This window comes from Nannospalax galili, unplaced genomic scaffold (assembly GCF_000622305.1).
Source record: "Nannospalax galili isolate Female #2095 unplaced genomic scaffold, S.galili_v1.0 scaffold955, whole genome shotgun sequence".
NCBI lineage: Eukaryota > Metazoa > Chordata > Mammalia > Rodentia > Spalacidae > Nannospalax > Nannospalax galili.
Window position 1 is genome coordinate 1006781 of NW_008336901.1, and position 21909 is coordinate 1028689.

Here is a 21909-nt window from a genome sequence, read left to right on the forward strand (position 1 = left end):
CCCCAACAAACCAGGTTCCATTACCTGTCTTCTATAAGCCAAATAAAAGAGCCAAGTTTATAGTGAAAAAAAGAAAAAGGAAAGTTTTTTCAATGTGGCCACATTCTGAAGAGTGACAGAGATCCAGTGATAACTCTGCCTCCCAGCAGTCCATCTGCAGGGTTCTGACATGAGGATAACATTTAAAATAAAGGCAAGAAATATGTTTAACTGAGCAGTCCAGTAAAGGTATGGTTGAATAGTTAGAAATAAAATCTGAGGTTCAAGGCTCCCCTCCCATACTGCACAGAGAACCCTTGGACAAAGTGAAAGTAACTCACCAAGACAGCTTTTACTTCTCCAAAATACTGCATGGTGCAGTTCAGACTGCAAAAGTACACTGGAGAGAAGTTTGATCGGCTTTTGACCTAACTAAAGAGCACTGTCTTTTCCCCATTGGCTGGGGTCTAACCTCACAGTCTTTCATGGTTAGCTAGCTTTAAATGCCTCAGTGCAAAGGAAATGAAGAAGGGGCTAAAGGTTGGCCCAAGGGGAAAGGGCTAAGCTGCCCATGCCATCAGGTTCCAGAAATGCAGTAGGGAGTTTGCATAAACAAAAGTTTTATAGGATAGGTGTATTAAAACATTTGAATTCCTTGTCCTAAGTTCTACAGCGTTTGACAGAAAAGACTATACTTAAGGTTTCTTATACCCTGTCCACCACTTTCTCACTTCAGATACTCTCCTACAACATCAACTGATAAGTTGAAAAAATTTTCACCTCCAGACAAGTTCTTCCTCCAGCAGACAATTTCCTCCTCTGCATGCCTCTGGGGCTTTAGTCATTTCTTCTCCCAGGAAATACCCTGTGAAATTCTAATTTCTCAGCATCTATTCTTTTAATAGTCCTAGAGCCAAAGAGAGGAGCACAAGTGACTCTTTAGAATATATTTAGTGTTTGGGGCTGGAGAGATGCTCAGTGGTTAAGAGGACTTGCTGTTTTACAGAGGGTTCAATCTCCAGTACTGGCATGCCAGCTCCCAACCACTTATAACTCCATTTCCGGGAGATCGGAGATCTGAACTTCTGGTTTCTCTGGGCACATGGTGCACATTCATACATTGCAGGCAAAAGATACATATGAAATAAGATAAATAAAAGATAACATCTATATATAAGAAGAATATATTAATTACTGCCAGACAGACCACTTCCATATCCATTAAAATTGTTATTTAGACACTTTTTGCTTTAATTAACTAATTAATTAGTTGTTTAGTAATAGGATCACTCTATGTAGCTCAGTAGTTCAGATTGACTTTGAATTTGACACCCTCCTGTCCCAGCCTCCTGAGTGCTGGGATCAGAAATATGCATTACCTCAGACAGCATTTATCTCTGTGAGCTGTATGTCCCATCACCCCACAGTTAAAACAAACTTAGGATTTTAAATCTCTATTACCTTATGTATGTATGAACTATTTGAAGATAATGCTTACAGAAGCAGCAACTTCAAAAGTAACTATTAGCATGAACTTTATTAAGGAATAAACTTGGACGCAGAAATATACATTACAGAAAGACAGTGTAAAAATCATAGAGAGAAGTCAGTCATCAGTTGACCATAAAACACAACTCTTACCTCAAAGGAGATAATTATGGGATAGTTTATTCTGGAGCCAAATATGAATTATCATGGGCCAGGAACACAGGTCACCACAAATTCCACTTTCCAACTTGAAGTAGTTTCATGAAGTTCTAATAATAACAGAACAAAGAAAGTCATAAATCAAGACATTTTTCAAATACATTGGTAGGGACATCTGAGAGATGGGTTACAGCAAATTGGAGAAATCTCTGTTACAAGGCTCAGATGCTATCTGATGACAGCCTTTGCTTTTGGGTTGGTTGATGAGTGATCTGACACGTTAACACACTCCAAAAGAAAACTAATGCTCTCTTTGCATATTCTAAATGTTTTATCCAATGGTCACAAAGGGTGTTAGGTCATGTACAGAGACAGCAATAAATGGTTATTGAGGGGATTACAGATGGCCTGAGATAATTTGGCTTTGGATTTGCATTTCAAACTTTCCACAATCCTGAAGCTCTGATCATCAGTCAATCAGCTTTGCATAAGATTCCATTTGAAGGTAGAACCTCTATCTGGGAACTTTCTCCATAGATATATAAGTGAAAGCTATGGGATAGACCTTTCATTTACACTCTTTAGGAGTACACAGTCCTGTATCATCAGCTTGATTTCAGACTTCTAGTCCCAGAACTCCAAGACAATCCATTTGTGCTGTGTGAGATGCACAGCTGATGTTTCTTTGTCATGGCATTCCCTTAAGATAACTCCTATTCCTTCAATGACGTACTCAGTGTTCCTTTTCAACCGTTTTTTTAAATTTTATCATTAATATATATTGATATTAAAAAGAGTAATTCAGTGCTTATTTATCTTTCTGTATTTGTATTTTGAGTAAAAAAATATTTTCAAATTAGAAAACTGAGCTTCATTTCCAATATTTAAATACATTTCCAGTAGCATTTTCTATAGTTACTATTAGTTAAGAAGCATGCAGACTTTTAACCTACCAAACATATTGTGGTGGTATTTACTATGCAAAGCCATATTATGCTGATGCTTAATAAAGACTGCCTGAGTCTTAGCATCCATTTTAAGGCCATGAATATGCTTGATCTGAGAGCCTCTTTCTTTGGAATTCTCTCTCAGAACCATGCTTTCCAACAAGGGCTCTTTCATTCTTTTATAGAAACTCTATATCAAGCACTAAATTCAGAAATAAAGATCACACCCTTATCTTATCAGAAAATTTTTCCCTTTCTCATCCCTAGACACCAGCACATCCACACCCCCAACACAAATGGATGTTATCAATTTCTCTCAGAGTTTTCAATGTAGTGAACACTATTTACAACACTTTGATAGGTAAAACATACATATACCCATTCATACTTTATTTTAGGTCTAAGGCGAGGAAGGTCATGAAAGATTAAGGCCATGTTACTAGGACACAAAGGAAGTATATGGCTCAGTTAGTTTTTCTACATCACAAGCAAACTAAGATAAGATTAGCTTTTTGTTTGGAAGCGTAGGTAAAAGTCATTTGACCAGAGGATGTCCATAGTGTAAAAATCATTTCTACATATTGTGAACATTATTTTAGTATACCTGAGTGGATGCAACTGCACTGTTATAGATGAAGACTTCACCATCAGACATACAAACCATATTATAAAAAATAGGAGCAGACACTAACTTGGCTACTCACCTATTCATTGCTAATAAATGGTCCTCATTCAAACTTAAGAAGTGATAGGGATTATAAGGTTGAGCACAGTATGTCAGACTGGATAGGCCCCAGCTGCTTTAATAGTGTAATGATTAAGCTTTATTCTCTCCTGTAGTAAACACACAGTTCTCATGGGTTTCATAGGTAATGTTCAGTGTACTTGGATGTGGCCATTCTGAGTTGCATTTATTATAGAGGAGAAAAGACTTCCCCAGTTAGGTTTATGGTCTAGATCTGGCCATAACAAAAAACAGATTAACAAGAAACAAGTGGAACATGGTTATTTAACTCATGTTTTACATGACATAGGACCTTTCGAAGTAAAGATCCAAAGAAACAGGGAATTTGTGTATTTTTATGCTTAGGGTTGGCGAGGTGTAGACAACTGTGCCAATGACTGAGGCAACAGCACTCTGATGGAAACAAAATGGAGGGAACAGCAAAGCTTATGCAGACTCATCCTAGGGCTAAGCAAGTACTATCTTTTCTTCTGGATATAGAGAAAACTCACTGGAATGAGAATCCTTCTTTAATCTAAATTTTCATTTTCTTTATTAGTGATGTCTCTATGTGCATTTACAAGTGCATGTGGTCATGCACATGCCATGGTGTGCACATGGATGGCAGGGAGCAACTTTCTGTAATCAGTTCTCTCTCTCTCTCTCTCTCTCTCTCTCTCTCTCTCTCTCTCTGGATTCTAAGGATCAAACTCAGGTTGTCAAGCTTCTGTGACAGTTCCTTTTTACCCACTGAGCCAGTCTTGGGCCTGCTTTCAGGAGACATTTATCTTATTTAACTCTATGACCTTCATTAAGGGAGAAGAGCAAGAGACAGCCATCAAGACTGTCGTGTTTCTTCTGCTTTAAGGTGACACTGCATGTCCTGAGCCCCACAATATCTTCCTTTTGGAAAAGGAAAAATAACTGAAAACAGAGAAGAAAAAGTGCTAATATTTTTTTCAGATTGCAATACTGTTTCTCTGTAAAACTTAACAAAGTTGTTGCACAGTTTCTTCTTTCAAGTTCCATCATCAGACTTGTACTCAAAATTTTTCCATACATAGTTTTTAAGTTCATTGTCTACTTGCTTCTTCAGTTAATGCATTTCTCATATGTTGGTGAAAATTTCAGTTTACTGAGATTATAGGTTGAGTGGAACTTTGTTTAACTTCCTATCCCTCTACCTCCTATTCTGTTGACATCAGAAGCTGACTTCAGCTAATAAAAATATTCAGATATCAAATGGTAACCAACTTGAATTTTTCATATGCCTGGGCTGAGACGGTTACACATCCTTCCCAATCGTATGGCATTGCTTTAGTCAGCACACAGCCATGCCTACTTTAGAGAGTTTGAGAAATGTGGTCCATTTTTGCCTAAAAAGAACTGGCCAATGGGTAAATTGGGCAATCAAGATTCTTCTGCCCTACAGAGAATATCTTTGTCACAGATACTTTCTTCAATTTTGAACTTTCTACCAAAACATATCCAGAACATCATAGTTTAATTTGCATTTTCCTTTCATCTGACCTTTCTTTGTTTTTGATTTTTTAAAAATAGTTTTTATTATTTTTATTTTATGTGTATGAGTGTATTGCCTACATGTGTGTAAGTGCATTTGTGTCATGCCTGCCGAGGTTAGAAGAAGGCATTTGATCTCCTGAAACTGGAGTTACAGATGGTTGTTCATTACCATATGGGTGCTGAGAATCAAACCTGGAGCCTCTGAAAGTCAGTGCTCTTAACTGCTGAGCCATCTCTCTAGACCCCTGTTGTTGATTTACTTTATCTTTTTCCTAGCCTTTTTGTCACTACTATAGTTTTCTCCACAATGATTCTCATTTTTGAAGGCCTTTAACACTTTCCCAACAAAGTATTCATAGCAAGTGTCAGAAAAGAGCTAGGCAGACATGGAGGTGGTCAGGTAGACTAAAGAGACACAAAATAGGAAGAAAATAGTAAATAATGTCTTTTATTTTTCTTTAAAGGCTACTCTGTTTCTCTTATTTTCATGCCTTTCAAAAGAGAAAAACCCAGCCTTTATTCATGTGACTGGTATGCACAATTGGCTTCAAGGTTTCTTCCTTAAAAAATGCTTTGAACTGTAACTATTCCTCAGTAATGATCATAATGAGTTTACCCTCATTATAATGGTGTATTTATGTAATAGGCTAATGAAAACGTGGGATGAATGTGGTATAATGAAAAAAGTAATGTGGTCTTTGTTTCTGACTCCTAGCTGTAAGGTTTAAAGTCACTTGGGATATCCTATGTGTTTGGAATGTCTATGATTATTAATGTCTTTTACTCATGCCAGATTTATGTGAACAGGGTAACTCTTGGAAGAGCCTCTGTAAAACTTCAGGTTGGGACTGATCACCAGTAAAAATTAACCACATGATTAGAAGATTGAGACTTTCAGTTCTATATGCCCTCCCTACTCACAAAAGAGGAGCTGGAGACAGAGTTAAATTACTTGTCAGGTGATTTAGTTAATTGTATTTATAAAATGAGGTCTAGGTATGATCAACAAGTGAGGCTTGGAGAGCATCTTGGCTGTTGAACATATTGATACACAGAAGCTCCTGTGCTTAGAGGACTTTTCTAAGATAAGAGTTTCCCTATGAGCTGTTCCATTTGTTATTTGTATAGGTTACAATAAAATGACATTTATGTAGTGCTTTTGTGTGATCTGTGAGTGGTTTCCCAGCATTATCGGACAAGAGGGTTTATGAGATGCTCTGAATTTGTAGCTGGACAGACAGAAAAATCTTTGACTTGAAAACACATGAGATTTGTAGCTTGTGTGACCAAGGGTCCAGCCTTGTAAAATGGGAGCCTCGTAACCTGTGAGGTTTGTGCCAAATGTAGGTAACAAGTGTCGGAACTGAACTAGTGAGACAGCATCTATCTTGACCTCACAGACTTGATATCAGAATGGAAACAGCCATGTGTATTAATCACATAACTTGCAGTTACTTGTGTGACAAAATAAGAAAAGTTAACAGTAATTAGAGGTGAATAGTCTAGGATTAATAGGATAATAATATTAAAATTATGTTTTTCAATATGTTCATTATATTTTAAAAAATGCAAAATTTCTTATCTGATCACTAAAGGGAATAGATATGTATGAACCAAATGCCTAGCGTGTATTGCCTGCATGTAGGTAAGTGCACCTGTGTCGTGCAATGCTGACAGAGGTCAGAAGAGGCTGCTGGATCCCCTGGGACTGGAGTTACAGATAGTTGTTAGCTTCCATGTAGGTGCTGGGATTCGAACCTGGGTCTTCTGCAAGAACAACCAGTGTTCTTAACCATTGAGCCTTCTCTCCAGCCCCAGAAAAGTTTATTTTAATGTACCTAAAAGATAATGGCACAGTATGCATGATTTCTGTCTTTAAAAATATTTCTGATCTTTGGGTCCCTCTACTGAATGATTACATCATCTAAGACAATTATGTATATGCCATTGTAACTTATTTAAGCAGGTTGTTTTTAAGTCAGAACATATTGGAATGGTCTTTTAATGGGAATGTCAAAATAATGGCATGGTCTAGACTCGGCAATGAGTCATTTATCTGCACTCCTGTCAACGAAACTGTAATTAACATTGATAGTTCTCCCTGTCCTGCTTGAAATATTCATAAAAACATCTTTTCTCCTCCAAGAATTCAAATATTCAGCCAGGAAGATCTCTGTGAGATCAAGAACAGCCTGGTCTCTATAGTGTGTTCCAAGCCAGCTAGGGGTACAGGGAGACCCTGCCTTACAAAGACAGGAAAAAAAAATTCAAATATTCAAAATTATCTTTAGGGCTGATAAGAAGGCTCAGCAGGTTAAAGTACTTGTCTTACATGTCTGATGACCTGAATTTGATTTTCAGAACCGAAGAACAGAAGGAAGGAGGGAATTGATTTGCACAAAGTTGTCCTCTGACCTCCACATGGTTTGTGTCACATTCATGCCCACACTTAGGCACACATCATGCACACACATACATACACACACACACACACACACACACGAGCAATAATTTTTTTAAAATTAATATGTATTTTCTTTAACTCTTTCACAATGCTAACATAATGCCAATATCCCTGAAAAATGGCCTCTTGATGCTTAATGAAGACAAGGTGCCAAGGTGCTTTCCTGCTCTCTTTCTCTTTCTCCCCACTGAATAACAAGTTTCTATACTCATATTCTAATTAAAAGAAATTAAGTAATGCCTTTAATTCTTGTATTAAGGTTATTTCCCTAAAATTTTGTGTTTCTCCCGGGGGTGGGGGCACAGAGGGGATTATAAACTGCTTCATTAGGAATTTGAGAGTTCACCCTCATCATTTCTTTTCAGTGACATGCCTGCATTTTTCAAGTTGTTTTTGTTTTCAGGCATTCCTATTTGTATTTATAAATTAAAATTATAATTTTTATGAATTTCAACTTTTGAAAAGTAGTAAGTGGTGGAGGACTTTGCTTTAAAAAAGGTTTTTTTTTTTTTTTTGGTCTTTTTGAGACAGGGTCTCCCTGTAGCCCAGCTGCCCTGGATCTCTATGTAGACCAGGCTAGACTTGATCTCACAGAAATCTGCCTCCGTCTGCCTCCCAAGTTCTGGGATTAAAGGCGTGTGCCACCATGCCTTGCTAGACTGCATTTTTATATAAACACAGTTAATTTTAAAGTTCATAAAATACTTGAAATAACATTAGTTGCTATTAAACACTGAAAACAAAAAGATCCTGCCCATGAAATGGTGTATTATTCCTTTTTCGTGTTTACTTGGCAAACATCTTTCAAGGCTCAGTGTTTTCTTTTTACACATGACACCATCCTCATCCTCCTTGGCCCACTAATATATGTACACCCCACCTTTCAACAAAGGTTCCTCAGTGAAACCCTACATTTGTGAAGCTCTGGAACCCTTCATTCATCAACAGTACATCCTGAAAAGTGGCTTCCAGTCTACACAGAATCATTGATCTTGGTTGTACTTAGAATTTTATCCTAAGCTATGAAACCTGTGCTTAATTAGAAATGTTCTTTTATTTTCTTTAACTTAGCGTGCATTTTTAAATGTATGTTCCTTTTTCAGTGTGTTTTCTGGTTTGATTACTCTTTATGCAAGTCATGTATACAACATAAGATAATAGTTATTTTGACTAATTACAAGTGTTTTGCCTTACAGTGTGAAAAACTGAAGGTGTTTGGTTCAGGCAAGTCACATAAATTCATATTGAATCAGATGCAAGAAAAAGAAAAGTATCTAAAAGGGAACAGGTACTTTCAACCCTGACCAGTTGCTGACCTATAATGCCTCAGTGTTAAAATAAATAAACAATAGGTTTTTATGTTAAATGTTGAAAACTAGTAAGCTTCAATATATTTATGTAGACCAACTAGAACTCCTTTATACTTCATATTTGTGCTAATTCCTGCCAGTGTTTAGCTTCTAAGCACATGAGTTTCTGTTTGTTTCTTGAGGTAGATGTAGATAAATTAAATTTGATGACTATCACTAAGCTTTTGTAGCCTATGATTCTTATTTTTCTATACAATAAAGCAACACTGATAAAGGGCAGTTTTTGAAATTAATCCATCTTCTTCTCTGTCTAGCAATGGGGAAAAAAAGACATTACTTGATATCATGTTTAAAGTTCCGAAAATAGTGCTACAGAATATTTGGTTTCTTTTCACTGAAGGAAAAGCTAATAGATTAAAGACAGGAAATGATAAATGCAGAACTGTTTATGAAGGTTGAGCAGTATACATTGGATTGGTATGAATGGCTTTTCATATGGAGAGAATATCACAGGAGTTTTAGACCACAAAGTTAGCGCATGGGGAGGATGGGGAAGCAATGTGTTCTATTAGAGTATTATTCTGTGTGCTGGGAACTAAAAATGAGGACGTGATTTTCACGTTTTAACCAGATAACCACTTGATTTCTCAGTAGTATGCACTGAGAAGTCCTGAGCACTCATCTTAGAAAGGCATGTGGGATGGGAGGGGAGGGGTTGCGGGGAAGACCCGAATTCAGGCATTTGAATAACCTGGGTGTTGGATCAGGAGCTGCAGCATGTCTTATGGACATGGGGAATGTGACTCTGACAGATTTCTGACTTCATAAAACTCATTTGACATGTCTATACTTATCACATGGAGTAAATGAGAAATATTGGTATGCTATTTCAGTTATTCACACAGCACATAATAAGGGTCTTTCATAGGGCTGGCAGGACAGCCATGATGATGAAAATTAAAGCGAAATTCTGAGCAAGAACTGACCTTAGTGAGTCAAATGATGTACTCAGTCATTCTAAAGTATATCAAAGGTATAGCTTGGATTATTTAGGTTGTACTACATGAATGCATCTCAGAAAATAGAAGGGAAGTATATACATGTGCATATATTTGCATATATATGCACTTAAATTATATACATTGTATAAATATAAAGCCTTAATAAAACATAATTTAAAAATTACTGCATTTATTTATGTTTGTGCATGTGTGGGGTGTGTGTGTATTTGTGTGTGTGTGTGTGTGTGTGTGTGTGTGTGTGTGTGTGCATGTGTGTGTGTTTGTGATGAGTGGAAGTCAGAGGATAGCTTGTAGGAGCCTGTTCTCTCCTTCCACTCAGGTCACCAAGGTTGGAGGCCGACATCTTTACTCGCTGAGCCATCTCACCAGCTCAAGAAGCATAATTATTTACAAGAAGAGTGTTTAGCAAAAGGGTTTATCTTGGCATTCATAAGAAGGTCTAAGAAAAAGACAGAGAAATTAATGATTCAAAGACTTATAACTTAATGAGCCAGGCAGGTCCCTACAATTAGACTATGTTTAAGAGAGGTCACATAAGTAAATCCTAAGAAATGCTGCTAGACTTGAGGATTCTATTGTCATGTGTCTAGAGTGGAAAATGATGGAATGGAAAAGAATTGTATTTAAGAGCAGCAACAGAAGCCTGATTTGTGCCAATGAAAGTCTTGGTTTTCATCACCTCCTACGTATTCTATTACAACGTACAATTTGTCATCTCATTCCATATGGTGTTGAATGGCCACAGATAAAACAAAATAGTTGCCAGAATCAAATTCCTTGTTCCAAGAAAAACACATATACATGGTAGTAAACCTGTTAGAAAAGATTGGTATAGCTATGTTCACACACGTGTATTAAATTTTCTGCAGTCTTTAAATAATGATTTAAATACCATGGATTTCTTTTAGGTATTTTAAGTAGATGATTATCAGAAAAATAAAAATCATCAACAAAACTTCACTTGAATTCAAAATTCTATGAGGAAGGAAATAAGTTTGTGTCTGGTGCAGAATGGAACCTAAATCTTTTTCAGGGTGGAGAAATATTCTACCTCTGAGCTATATCCCCAGCCCTGAGATATAATTTTAAAGAGGGATTATGATGTATTTTTGTGCTAGAAGTGAAGGTAGAAATAATTAATATAGCTGTATTAATTATAAACACAGCAAAAATACTTAGAAAAGGGAATCCTTTATGTTTTCAAACCTCTCAAAGAACTCAAATGAGACAAGAGATATATTGAGTGGTCTTCAGCTTTTCACTTACTGCTTCCAGCATCTGAATGTTACAAGTTTCAGAATATGCAGTAAAATCCTTTTGATGTAGAGTTCTCTATAAATAGAATAAATTTGTTAACTTGCTCAAAGAACTTTCATTGATGCTGTGCACTGTTTCTGACGTGATTGTAATCAACAGAAAGTAAATCCGAGGTCTGTTCCCTTATGGGACTTGGGATCTACTGGAGGCATTTAATCAATAAACAGATTTTTAAAAAGAAGTAATGCAAGAAGTTGAAGATCATTTTCCAGAGTATTTGGGGAATCCCTACTCTAAGGTGAGAGAGAAAGACATCTTTAGACTGGTCCAGTAAAAGTAAAGGAAGCAGCATTAAAAGAAGAAAAAGATACAAAGTCTTTAAGGCTATCTATAATTTAGTATATACAAAGAATTAGTAATGACAAAAACAGTATTTACTAAGAAGTTAGTACACATTAGATACTTTATTGTAATCCCAAAGGGATGTATATGTCAGTATGATACCATGTCACTTATGAGGAAACAGGAAACAGGATTTTAAGTAATATTTTCAATCTCCTATGTATACGGAGCCACATGACCCAAACTGGGATGATATGTGTTTGTAGAATCCTTCCAATCACCAGACCATGGCATGTCGTGCCGCTGGCTATGTCCATATGTTTAACGTACAAAAATCTCCCTTGACCTTGAAACACAGTTTAAAAATCTTAATTACTTTTAAAAAGTGTTTTATATAATGTGATTGAACTGGGGAATCATGTAAAAGTAGTTTTTTTTTAGGTATTTATTCTTTGAAAGAATATCAGAGGGAATCTCCATTGGTTTGGGAACTATATCTCAGAAAATGGTCCAGCAGGATTAACCTGTGTGAAATAAATCACAGTATACCCCAGTGTATCCACACTGACCTATTTAAGATTGTGATTGGTCTTGAGATAACTTTTGTTGTGAAATGTTTATTTTTTATTTTTTAATTTATTTTATTTTATTGTCTCTGTAGCCCCAGCTGTCCCGGAATCAGGCTGGCCTAGATCTCACAGAGATCCACCTGCCTCTGCCTCCCTGGTGCTGGGATTAGAAATGTTTCTTTTTCAAATTTCTATTTAGGTGATCTCTAGCCATGTTTAGTAAAGTCTGATTATAGAGTAAACTAATTCAGTTTATACACAAAAACTGACATTGTCAGGCTGTAACAAGATTATCAGACTAATGTAGTCTATCTTGGAGTAATGAAGATTTCAAGTTGGCTAATAATCCTATTTGAGCCTTAACTAGTGTTAAAACTGTAGAATTTAGAAAAGAAATATAACTGAAGAGATTAATGGTGGTCTTTGGAAATCTGGTATACAGATAAGGGAGTGAGTCAGAGATTTTTTGATTCATAAATTAGTCCTTTTTGATTCTGATTTACTAGTTAAACGATTATTCTATGTGACATTCATTTTAGTAAAACAAGGAAGTAAATTTATATACTGGTGCTCAGGTTGATGCTCATAACTGGATAAAAGGAGATATATGAAAGTGAACACAAAGGTTTCTGTCAGAAATTCTAGATGAAAAAGTTAAAACCAGGACTGGAGAGATGGCTCAGCAGTTAAGAACACCGGCTGCATACGACCCGCGTTCAATTCCCAGCACCTAGATGGTAGCTTACAACTGTCCTTAACTCAAGTTCTAGGGGATCAGGCTCCCTCTTATGGCCTCCAAGGGCATGGCACACAAGGGTTCTTTTATATCCATGCAGGCAAAACACTCATACACACAAATTAATAATAAAATTAAACATAGAAATTAAAGCCGCAAACTCAATATTTATATACTGACACACTGAGAAAGGAGGAAGCCATGCTCTTTATCTGCACATTTGGTGGTGGAGATTCTGGCTGTCTCCACTTCCTTTGTTAGCAAGGAAGCTATGAAAGGTATAGGTACCTTCTCAACTATTCATTTAGAGTCCTTAGAGTACAAAGAGATATACAGCAGGATCATAAGGTAGTTCTCTTGTCAGTGATTGGAGGAACCACCATACTGATTTCCATAGTGGCTGCACTAGCTTACATCCCAATGAACAAGTGTTCATATTCCCTCACATCATTGTATTTGCTTGCCTTTGTTTTCTTCATCATGGCCGTTATGACTGGCCTCACACTGATTCAGAAAGATAAGAAAATAAGGGGATCCTTCTCCTTGAAATCCTCCAGATTTGTTCCATTAGAAACAGGCTCCTATTTCAAGAAGTTCCTTCAAGAAGTGAATGTAGAGACCTTATTGGGTTAGCTGTATCAGTCTAACTGAGTAGTTAAGAAACTTGCATGTGTCGAGTACAAGGTTACATTGCTTTCTTGAGATGCTCCTTCTCATTTTTAATAAACATAACATTTGCTCTCTTCATTTCCCACCATAATGGGAAGATGATAGTTAACAGGTGGTTTTGTTTTGTTTTAAGGCAAGCTCTTTCTGCGTGGCACAAGATTGCCTCAAACTTAGGTTTCCTGCCTCAACTCCTAAGTGCTGATATGACAAGTGTGCCCCAATATCCAAATAATACTTTTTTAGAAAAATACTGTGTATCATAACATGCACACATATTTACACATCTTCAGATATGTGTGACTGAGACAAGAGCCAGATGGAGAAGTAAAATTAGGATGATAGAATGAGATATCCCTCTTTTAATTTGACTGAGTTGCTACTCCAGATTACCATGGACTGGGGCACTTTAAAAACATGTTGATTTATCACAGCTGTGGGCACTGAGGAGCATAACATGAGGTGCTGACTGGTGTGATGCATGCTGAGGTCACTCCTTGCAGTTCATAGATAGCACTGGTGGAGGGGCTCTGTTGTTAGGGCACTGATCCCATCCATAAAGGACTCTGCCTCCATGGCATAATCAGCATCTCAGAGCTCCACCTTCTGATTCCATTACCTTGGCACTTAGGATTGCCACAAACTAAGTCTGGAGTGACATGAGCATTGTAGGCCACTGTAAGCTCTTACACGCATAGCTGTTCTCTCATCTATGAGGATGCTTAAAGACAAATCTAAGTATTACAATAACTTATAGAACTTCAACTATTGCTTACATTTGATTAAACTTTTATTTTATGTGTCATCTATTGTAGGAAGAGTAAATGTGTAAATGAATTAAATGAAGAAGTTAACCCTTCTTATTATTTGGTGTGTCAATAGGTTAAGAAAACATGTTTAGGAAAGTTAAGAAGCTACTTTAACATCAATTTTAAGCACACACATGCATATCCATATGAATGGACACACACAAAAATCAATTTTAAGGGAAGGCAGGATGTATTTGTAATAAGGGATCATTTAATGAGAACATCATTTTTCTCAAAACTTGCCTACTGTGTTAGTCACTTTTCTGTTGCTATGATAGAAACACTGACCCAAAGCAACTTATAGAAGGAAGAATTTATTTGAGCTTACAGTTCCAGGGGAATTACTCTCTGTCATGGTAGGGAGGTATGATGGCTGGAGGTGGCTGGAGCAGGAGCAGCAGAAGCTACATTCTCACATCATCAAGCAGGCACAAGAAGCAAAAGAGCAACTGGAGATCTGGCAAAGCTTAAGAACTCTCTAATCCCACCCCCAGTAATGTGCTTCCTACATCATGGCCACACCTTCTAAGACCTCCCAAAACAGCGCCACCACCTGGGGACAAAATGTCCAAATACTTGGAGCCTATGGGGGACATTTTCATTCAAATCACCACACCTACACATCAGCGCTTGACATACAGAATACTCACAATCTTTCTCCTCTAATTTCTGAACAGAAAGAACGTGAAAGGGGTTCTAATTTGGCCTTTATGTTCCGACTACCTTTTGCTGCAGGAAGAGTGTTTAGCATCAGTATGTTGGACACACTTTTATATCAGGTATGCGGTATTTCCTTTTTCTTTTCAAAAATGGTTGTTTTATATTGGGTTTGGATTTTAAGTAAAAACTATTTTGAGCTGTTCACTTAAAATATGTGTGTGTATATATAACACTGATAATAAAAGAAAGGGACAAGATATGAGGGGGTGAGAAGGGACATGGGAGCAGTTGCAAGATGAAAGACAGTTGTAAAAATGATGCAAATTTTCATCATAAAATTCTCAAAATAATAATAATAATTAATAGCATAAAAAATTGGCTCAAAGCAACTTTTTTTTTCATCTCTTTAATCACATAAATGATGGTATGAAACATTTTATATGAAAATATTATTTAAAATATAATATGAGCTATAGCAAACCTGATGACCTCAGTTCAATCCTTGATCTGTGGTGGAAGGAGAACTGACACTCAGTAGTTGTCCTCTGAGCCACACTCGCACTCTGAGAAACATGTACACTTACTCTTTCTCTCTCTCTCTCTATCTCTCTCTCTATCTCTCATTCTCTCTTGCTCACTGTCTTACTTTCACTGTCTTTCTCTCTTGTTCTCTACCTTTTTTCTCTCTCTTTCATACAAACACAATAATGAGAAATAACCTATGCAAATTATTTTAGGTATTTACAGGCACTAGGTTTTGTGTAATTTATGAATACGTTTTCTTATAACTCTAAGCATACTACTGGATTTTTTATTTGGAAAAAAATTACTGACTTGAAAATAGAAAATTATTATCAGTATTCTAAACTGAAGACAGTTTAAGTGTCTGATAATTTATTCCACTCTAGAGACCACACACATACACACACACATACACACACACACACACACACACACGAGAGAGAGAGAGAGAGAGAGACCTTTTCACAACAATGCAGAGTCATTTCACCATTTCATTTCATTTAACACTGCCATTTCTCCAGTTCTCCGAGCTCCATAGAAATGGTGTTCCACAAAAATGTATCATAGATTTTTGTTTTTTTTTCTGCCAGCAATTACATAACAATAATATTTCCTGTTCTCTGATTAGTCATACATAACAATCTAGAAATATTTTCATTTAAAGAAAAAGCATTTTCATAGGATTTCATTTTATATTATTAATCTCAAATTAAGTGCCTAAGCATTTTATTGTCCACATTCATTTTGATTATATAGCTCTGTGCACGTTTCTGCAAATGTTTGACTGAATAAACTAATGCTAAGATAGAGCTCTTCTAATGGTCTCTGGGCTAACTGCCCATGTGGATGCTGTAGCAATGTCAGAAACCATCTGTTCATGGACAATGAGAACCACAGCAAACAGCAAAGGAGAATCAATGCTGTTCTTTGCCATAATGCTTCCAGACCATTTGTTTGGGTAACCCAACAGGCAAAGCCCCAACCACAAATGGGCACATACCTATAATCACTTGAAAAAAAGATGGCAAGGGAAGGCTTTTTTCAAGATACTGCTTGAAAAGCAATGTTGAAATTGAGATTTTGTATCAATAGCAAAGAAATGCTTGGGTGCTAATATGAGCCAGTGGTCTCAGAATACTATTTTCATGTGATAGAACTTAAAAGAACTAATACGTAAATTAATACAGAAGGAAAACAAGCCAGAAGTTTTATGGTATCAGAAGACATACAGAAGTTAGTCATTTCTAAAGCTATTACAGAAAGGCTGAGTTAAAATATGGCCTTGAAAGTTTGGAATTAGAGCTGGCAAGTTAGTTTATCAGATAAGGCACTAGACTCCAGACCAGGGACCCAGATGGTGGAAAGGGAAGAATCAACTCCCAAAAGTTGTCTTCTGACTTCAACATATACTCTGTGACACTCATACACTGCCCTAAATAGATAGAAAGATAGATGATAGATAGATAGATCGATAGATAGATAGAGATAAGTTTTTTAAGTTTAGAATTATACTAGTGATATTATTGCATTTCATTTTCAATCCAATACACAATGCTTGTGTGTTTATGTGTATATGTATAACTGATGTAAACATCTCACAATATAACACGTTTATTTGCTGGATTAATTTCTTTTTAAAAATATATTTTATTTATTATTTAATTTTATGTGTATGAGTGTATTACCTGCATGTATGTAGGCACACCTGTGTTGTGCAATGCTCATAAAGGTCAGGAGAGGGCATTGGATCCCCTGCAACTGTAGTTATGTTTGACCACTGAGCCATTTTCCAGCCCCTAGATTAATTTCTATCTTTGTAAATTGTATTCTATTCTATTTCACCTAAAGATTTGATAAATACAGTTTAAAACCTTATTTTATGATTGTTTAAAAAGCATTTAGCTAGAGGACTTCAGAGTTAGCAAATCTAGAAATAAGCTTCCTTCTGCTGAGCTTCCGTTTGTTGTTAAAGACCTCAACTGTTAGGAATGTTTATTTTTCCTTTTGTTAATGCTAGTGATTGAACCCCAGAGCCTTGTGTATGCTAGGTAAGCACTCCACAGCTAAGCTGTATCTCCAGTCCTAAGAATAACTTTCAGTTATGCTTTTTATAATGTTTCACTAACACTGTGGTTTATTTCCTATGAATAGGTAATATTCTCTGTCATTTTAGGCAAATATGATGATTCATTTTTAAAAGGCTTCATTTTAGCATGAAATTGTTTGAGAAAAAATATGTGTAATAAGAAATTATAATAGATTTTAGAAAATGTATCTTTATTTTGCTATTAGGGAGCTCAAACCTAGAGGAAAAGATTAATTGAAATATTTTATGACAAATGCATTTTAAAGTTCATGATATATACTATTTTATTTGTTTATAATTTTTTTGTTTTCAAAACATTGAAAATGTTGGTATCCTGCTTAATTGGTCAATATAAGCCTACATATTATTTTTAAATAATAATTATTACCTATATTTCCTTAAGACTAGCCTAACTGTAAATGCTTATTAGATGTTGAGAATGTATCTTTTTATTTCATTTGGTGGAGCCTTCCTGATGTGGTAGGAGTAACCTTTCAGAAGTATTTATGTGTTCACACTCCTCTATTCTACATCTCTGGTGTACATAATACATACATATTGTGCTTATATTGCAGTCATTTGTGAAAGATTATATGATTTCTATCACCAGACTTCTCTTGGGGCTGGACACCATACCAGGATCGGGGTTTCTTTGTTCTGTAAGTTAAAAGTGTCTGGATTAGAAGAGTGATAGAATGTTTGGAATTCTTTCATTTATCATGAACTGTAGCTAACTTCTATAAATATGTTTTCTCCTAATGTGTATGCAAAAAAGTTATATAAAGGGTTTTTAAACTGGATAAATTTTTAGGAGGTGTATTTTCATTAGTAATCATGGCAAATAATCATTCTATAGAAAATTCAGAATAAGTTCTTACTGTTAATGTTGTTTTGGCTATCCGTTCGGCCTTGGTATATCCAGACCTTGTTGCCATACTGGTCATGACCACAATGACTGTGGAGTTCAACCTCATTGTTTCTTTGCTGTTTCTCTGAGATAGGGGTCTCATATTACTCAGGTTGACATTACATTCCTGGGCTCAAGGAATCCTCTCACTTCAGCCTCCAACTTATTTGCCACCAAGCCTAGATCAAGCCTGCTGTTTTATTTTTATTTTATTTTTAAATTTATTTTTATTTTATGTGTATGAGTGTGTTGCCTACATGTATGTGAGTACATCACATGTGTGCAGTGTCTGTGGAGGCCTGAAGAGGATGTCAGATTCCCAGGATGTGGGGTTACAGGCAGTTGTTAGCCATCATTTGTGTGCTGGGAACTGAACCTGGCTCCTCTGCATGGCAGCCAGGGTTCTTAGCTGCTGAGCCATCTTCCCAGCTCCAAAACTGCTGTATTAAAAAAGACGATACTTGGTTAAATACACTAATTTACTAACAGTTTAGCTTTACAAACAGCAAAGAGGGACCAGAATTCTAGTTTCTTGTGAGGATCCCTTTGCTCATTCTATTACACATGTAAGTCAATACAAATATTAGTGAAACATTGGGACAAGTGGGATTTGCCTTTTGGTATTGGAGTATGTTTCACACTTCACGTTTTTAGCTTTAGAAAACTCTGTCCACTAAATGTCAGTGTCAGCTTCAGTCATTACACCATTTAAAAAGTCTCCCTATGGTTTACTAGGTCTCCTAGGTAATTTTCAAGGTTGCATTTTACACTTTTATTGGATCAATATAATGTCATATTGCCCCAGAGTGAGTGCTGAATTTCTGAAGTTTTGATGATCTCCTTAGATAAGTTGAGATGAAATATAATAAGTAAGCCAAATCCATGAACAAGCATTATGAAATTCTGCTTTAAGATTTCAAAATATTGGGCTGGAGGGATGGTGTAGCTGTTAAAGGCTAAGGCTAACAATCAAAACATTAAAGATTTCAGAATATTAATTGATTCTGTCTTTAAGAAGTTAGAAAAATAGCCACTGGGATCCTATGTCTTAGCTGTTTATTGTATAAATAATTCATATGTATTATAGATGAAAATCACTGAGGATGACTTGTGGATCAGAACGTATGCCAGACTCTATCAGAAGCTGTGTTCTTCTACTGGAGATGTCCCCATTGGAATCTATAGGACGGAGTCTCAGAAACTTACTACATCTGAGGTTTGAAACTATCAAAGTATTCTTACCCTGAGGATTTTCTGATGAATATAGTCATTCACAAATTTGAAAATGCATTTTATTGAAAAACGCCATAGAAAATGAAAAAGAATCTTTTCTAAATACATAAGGTCATGTTCAGTAGCTAAAATCTTCTTAACTGTTTCAGGGAAACTATGCCCAAATTTGACAAAATTGGTTGGGGCTATTCTAGTTTGTGGATATTGGGTTCCAGGTAGCATTTTTAGATCTAGATTAGCCCCTTTTAGAACATTATCAAGAATCAGATCTGCTTTAAGCAATCTTGAGGTTATGAAACATAAAAAATGTTCCCAAACTAACTTAGACTTCTAATATATTCTCCAATGGCATGTTATAGCTTTTGGAAGAAAACAAAGCAAAAGAAGTCATTAAGTATTAAAATTTATCTTCCACATCAAAGATCACTCTAAAGCACAAAGAAAAATCTAGGCATAATGCCTGAATTTCCATAAAAAAGATCTCAGTAATTTTATCATGTATTAGAATCTATTAATATGGAAGGAAAGTTTTTAGTAACCATGTGCAAGTGAAAACATGTTGATATTTTGATTTTATCACACCATGCGTTCCACACAGCCTCTTTGTTCCAATTTTTATATTCTGAGGAAAACCCAACACTTTCAACTTAATATACTATTCTACCAATATATATAGTACTTAATATAAAATATGATTTATATACTGGAACATTTTTATCAAATAATATATAATACTTAATATAAAATATGATTTATATACTGGAACTTTTTAATCAAATAATATTAATTATCAAATTAATATTTCATGTTTCATAAAATAGAGCTTTTTTGGAAGCATACAATTGTAGGATAGATTTTTGTTGTCTTATCAATTTCTAAATTTACATTTTCATAGATGGATATTGTGGAAATCAGAAAATCATTCTACTTTTGTGGGATATTTTGATGATTTCATTGCATTTTCTGAGATAATACATCTTTATTTTATGAGAAAATAAATCTTGGTTATTTCTACAGCTGAATTTAGGCTTTTCTTTGACATAGTCTCTTTGGGTCACCTCACAAAGTACAATCTCAAATCAGAGATAATCAACAGTGATGAACTGGAGAGACATTAAAACATTGTTAAAATACATGATGTATTTTGCAAATATGCCTAAAACTTTTAGAATATTGGATCCAAATGTTATTTGATTACAGAGTAAAAGAAGAAAAGCACTTTTGTATTTAAGTAAGTGAATATTTTCTTACCCCAGGGTGCATATAGTAACATGCCATACATTTAGTGACTTATAAAAAGATGGAAATTTGAGGGGCTGGCGAGGTGGCTCAGCAGTAAAGAGTAAATACTGTTCTTCTGGAAGAGAACATACTCACATGCAAATACCCACACATAGACACACAGGCATACATATAATTAAAAAAATAGTAAAAGTAAACCTTTAAAATGGAAATTTGATTTTGCCATTTGTAGGAACTGGGAAGTTAGGAGATGGGGCAGATTAGCTGTATGGGAAGGAACTATTTTGTGATTCTTGGCCATTTCAGTAATGTGCCTTCTCATAGCACAAAGAGCAAGGCATTCTGGGGTCTTTGGAACCTTCTTGACCAAGATACCTTCCAAGAGGCCCACATCCAAATACTGTGGTACTATGTATTATAATTGTATATATGATTTCTGTGGGGGGCGATAAACATTCAGTCTGGTCAAATATATTTTATTTGATCATTTTAATTACAAAGTGAATTGCCATATAGAATTGTGTGGAAATCTTATCTTTATATTAGCTTTGTGAATTTAAATGCAGTAATTGTTTTCTTTGGTTATGTCATCCATATTAATTAATATCAATCACTTTGTTTTATTAAAATATGTTGTGTGTAGCCTATAATTTATAGAAACAGAGAAACTATAACTGAATATCTCTATTGTCTCAAGGAGTAGTTAACTAGATTTTGGCCAACTATATCCATCAACAGTAAAGACAGATTCTATTGAATGGCTTTTATATCTCCAAACCACATATATATTTACACACACATATACATACATACATGCACACATACATACATACATATGTTATTTTCAGGATAAAAGGCAACTGAATTAAAATTGTTACTTAATATTTCCTGTTTTCCCATATTGGACATGATTTATCATTTGACACTTATCTTTTATTTAAACATTTATGTTTTAGTTATTTTAGAAAAAATGAACCTAAAAATGATACAGGTATGACCATCAAACATTTTCCAACAAAGAATATTATAGGTGAAAAAATAATGTTAATCTATATACAACATACACTACTACAGCGTGTATGAATACTCCTTCCAAATATAGTAATTGTAGTCCAATACATGAAGTTCAAAAATAAGACACCAGATTTCAGGAGGTAGAAGTTCTGGAAATCTATAGTTAATTAATATATCTCAATTATTAAATATTAGACAATTATCAAAATGTTCAGAAAGTTATTCACAAGTGGTTTTATAAGCAAGTAT

The 21909-nt window shown here is 35.4% G+C and overlaps 1 protein-coding gene across 3 annotated transcripts in view; it reads left to right on the forward strand.

Moving 5' to 3' along the window:
* Kcnt2 (potassium sodium-activated channel subfamily T member 2) overlaps window positions 1-21909 on the forward strand; it is a 405448-nt gene that overhangs the window by 353779 nt on the left and 29760 nt on the right. For all 3 annotated transcript variants that reach the window (XM_008831578.2, XM_008831577.2, XM_029562800.1), the window contains 3 exons: window positions 14674-14775; window positions 17840-17923; window positions 19259-19387. In XM_008831578.2, coding sequence (XP_008829800.1) covers window positions 14674-14775; window positions 17840-17923; window positions 19259-19387 — 315 coding nt within the window. The remainder of the gene's footprint in view (window positions 1-14673; window positions 14776-17839; window positions 17924-19258; window positions 19388-21909) is intronic.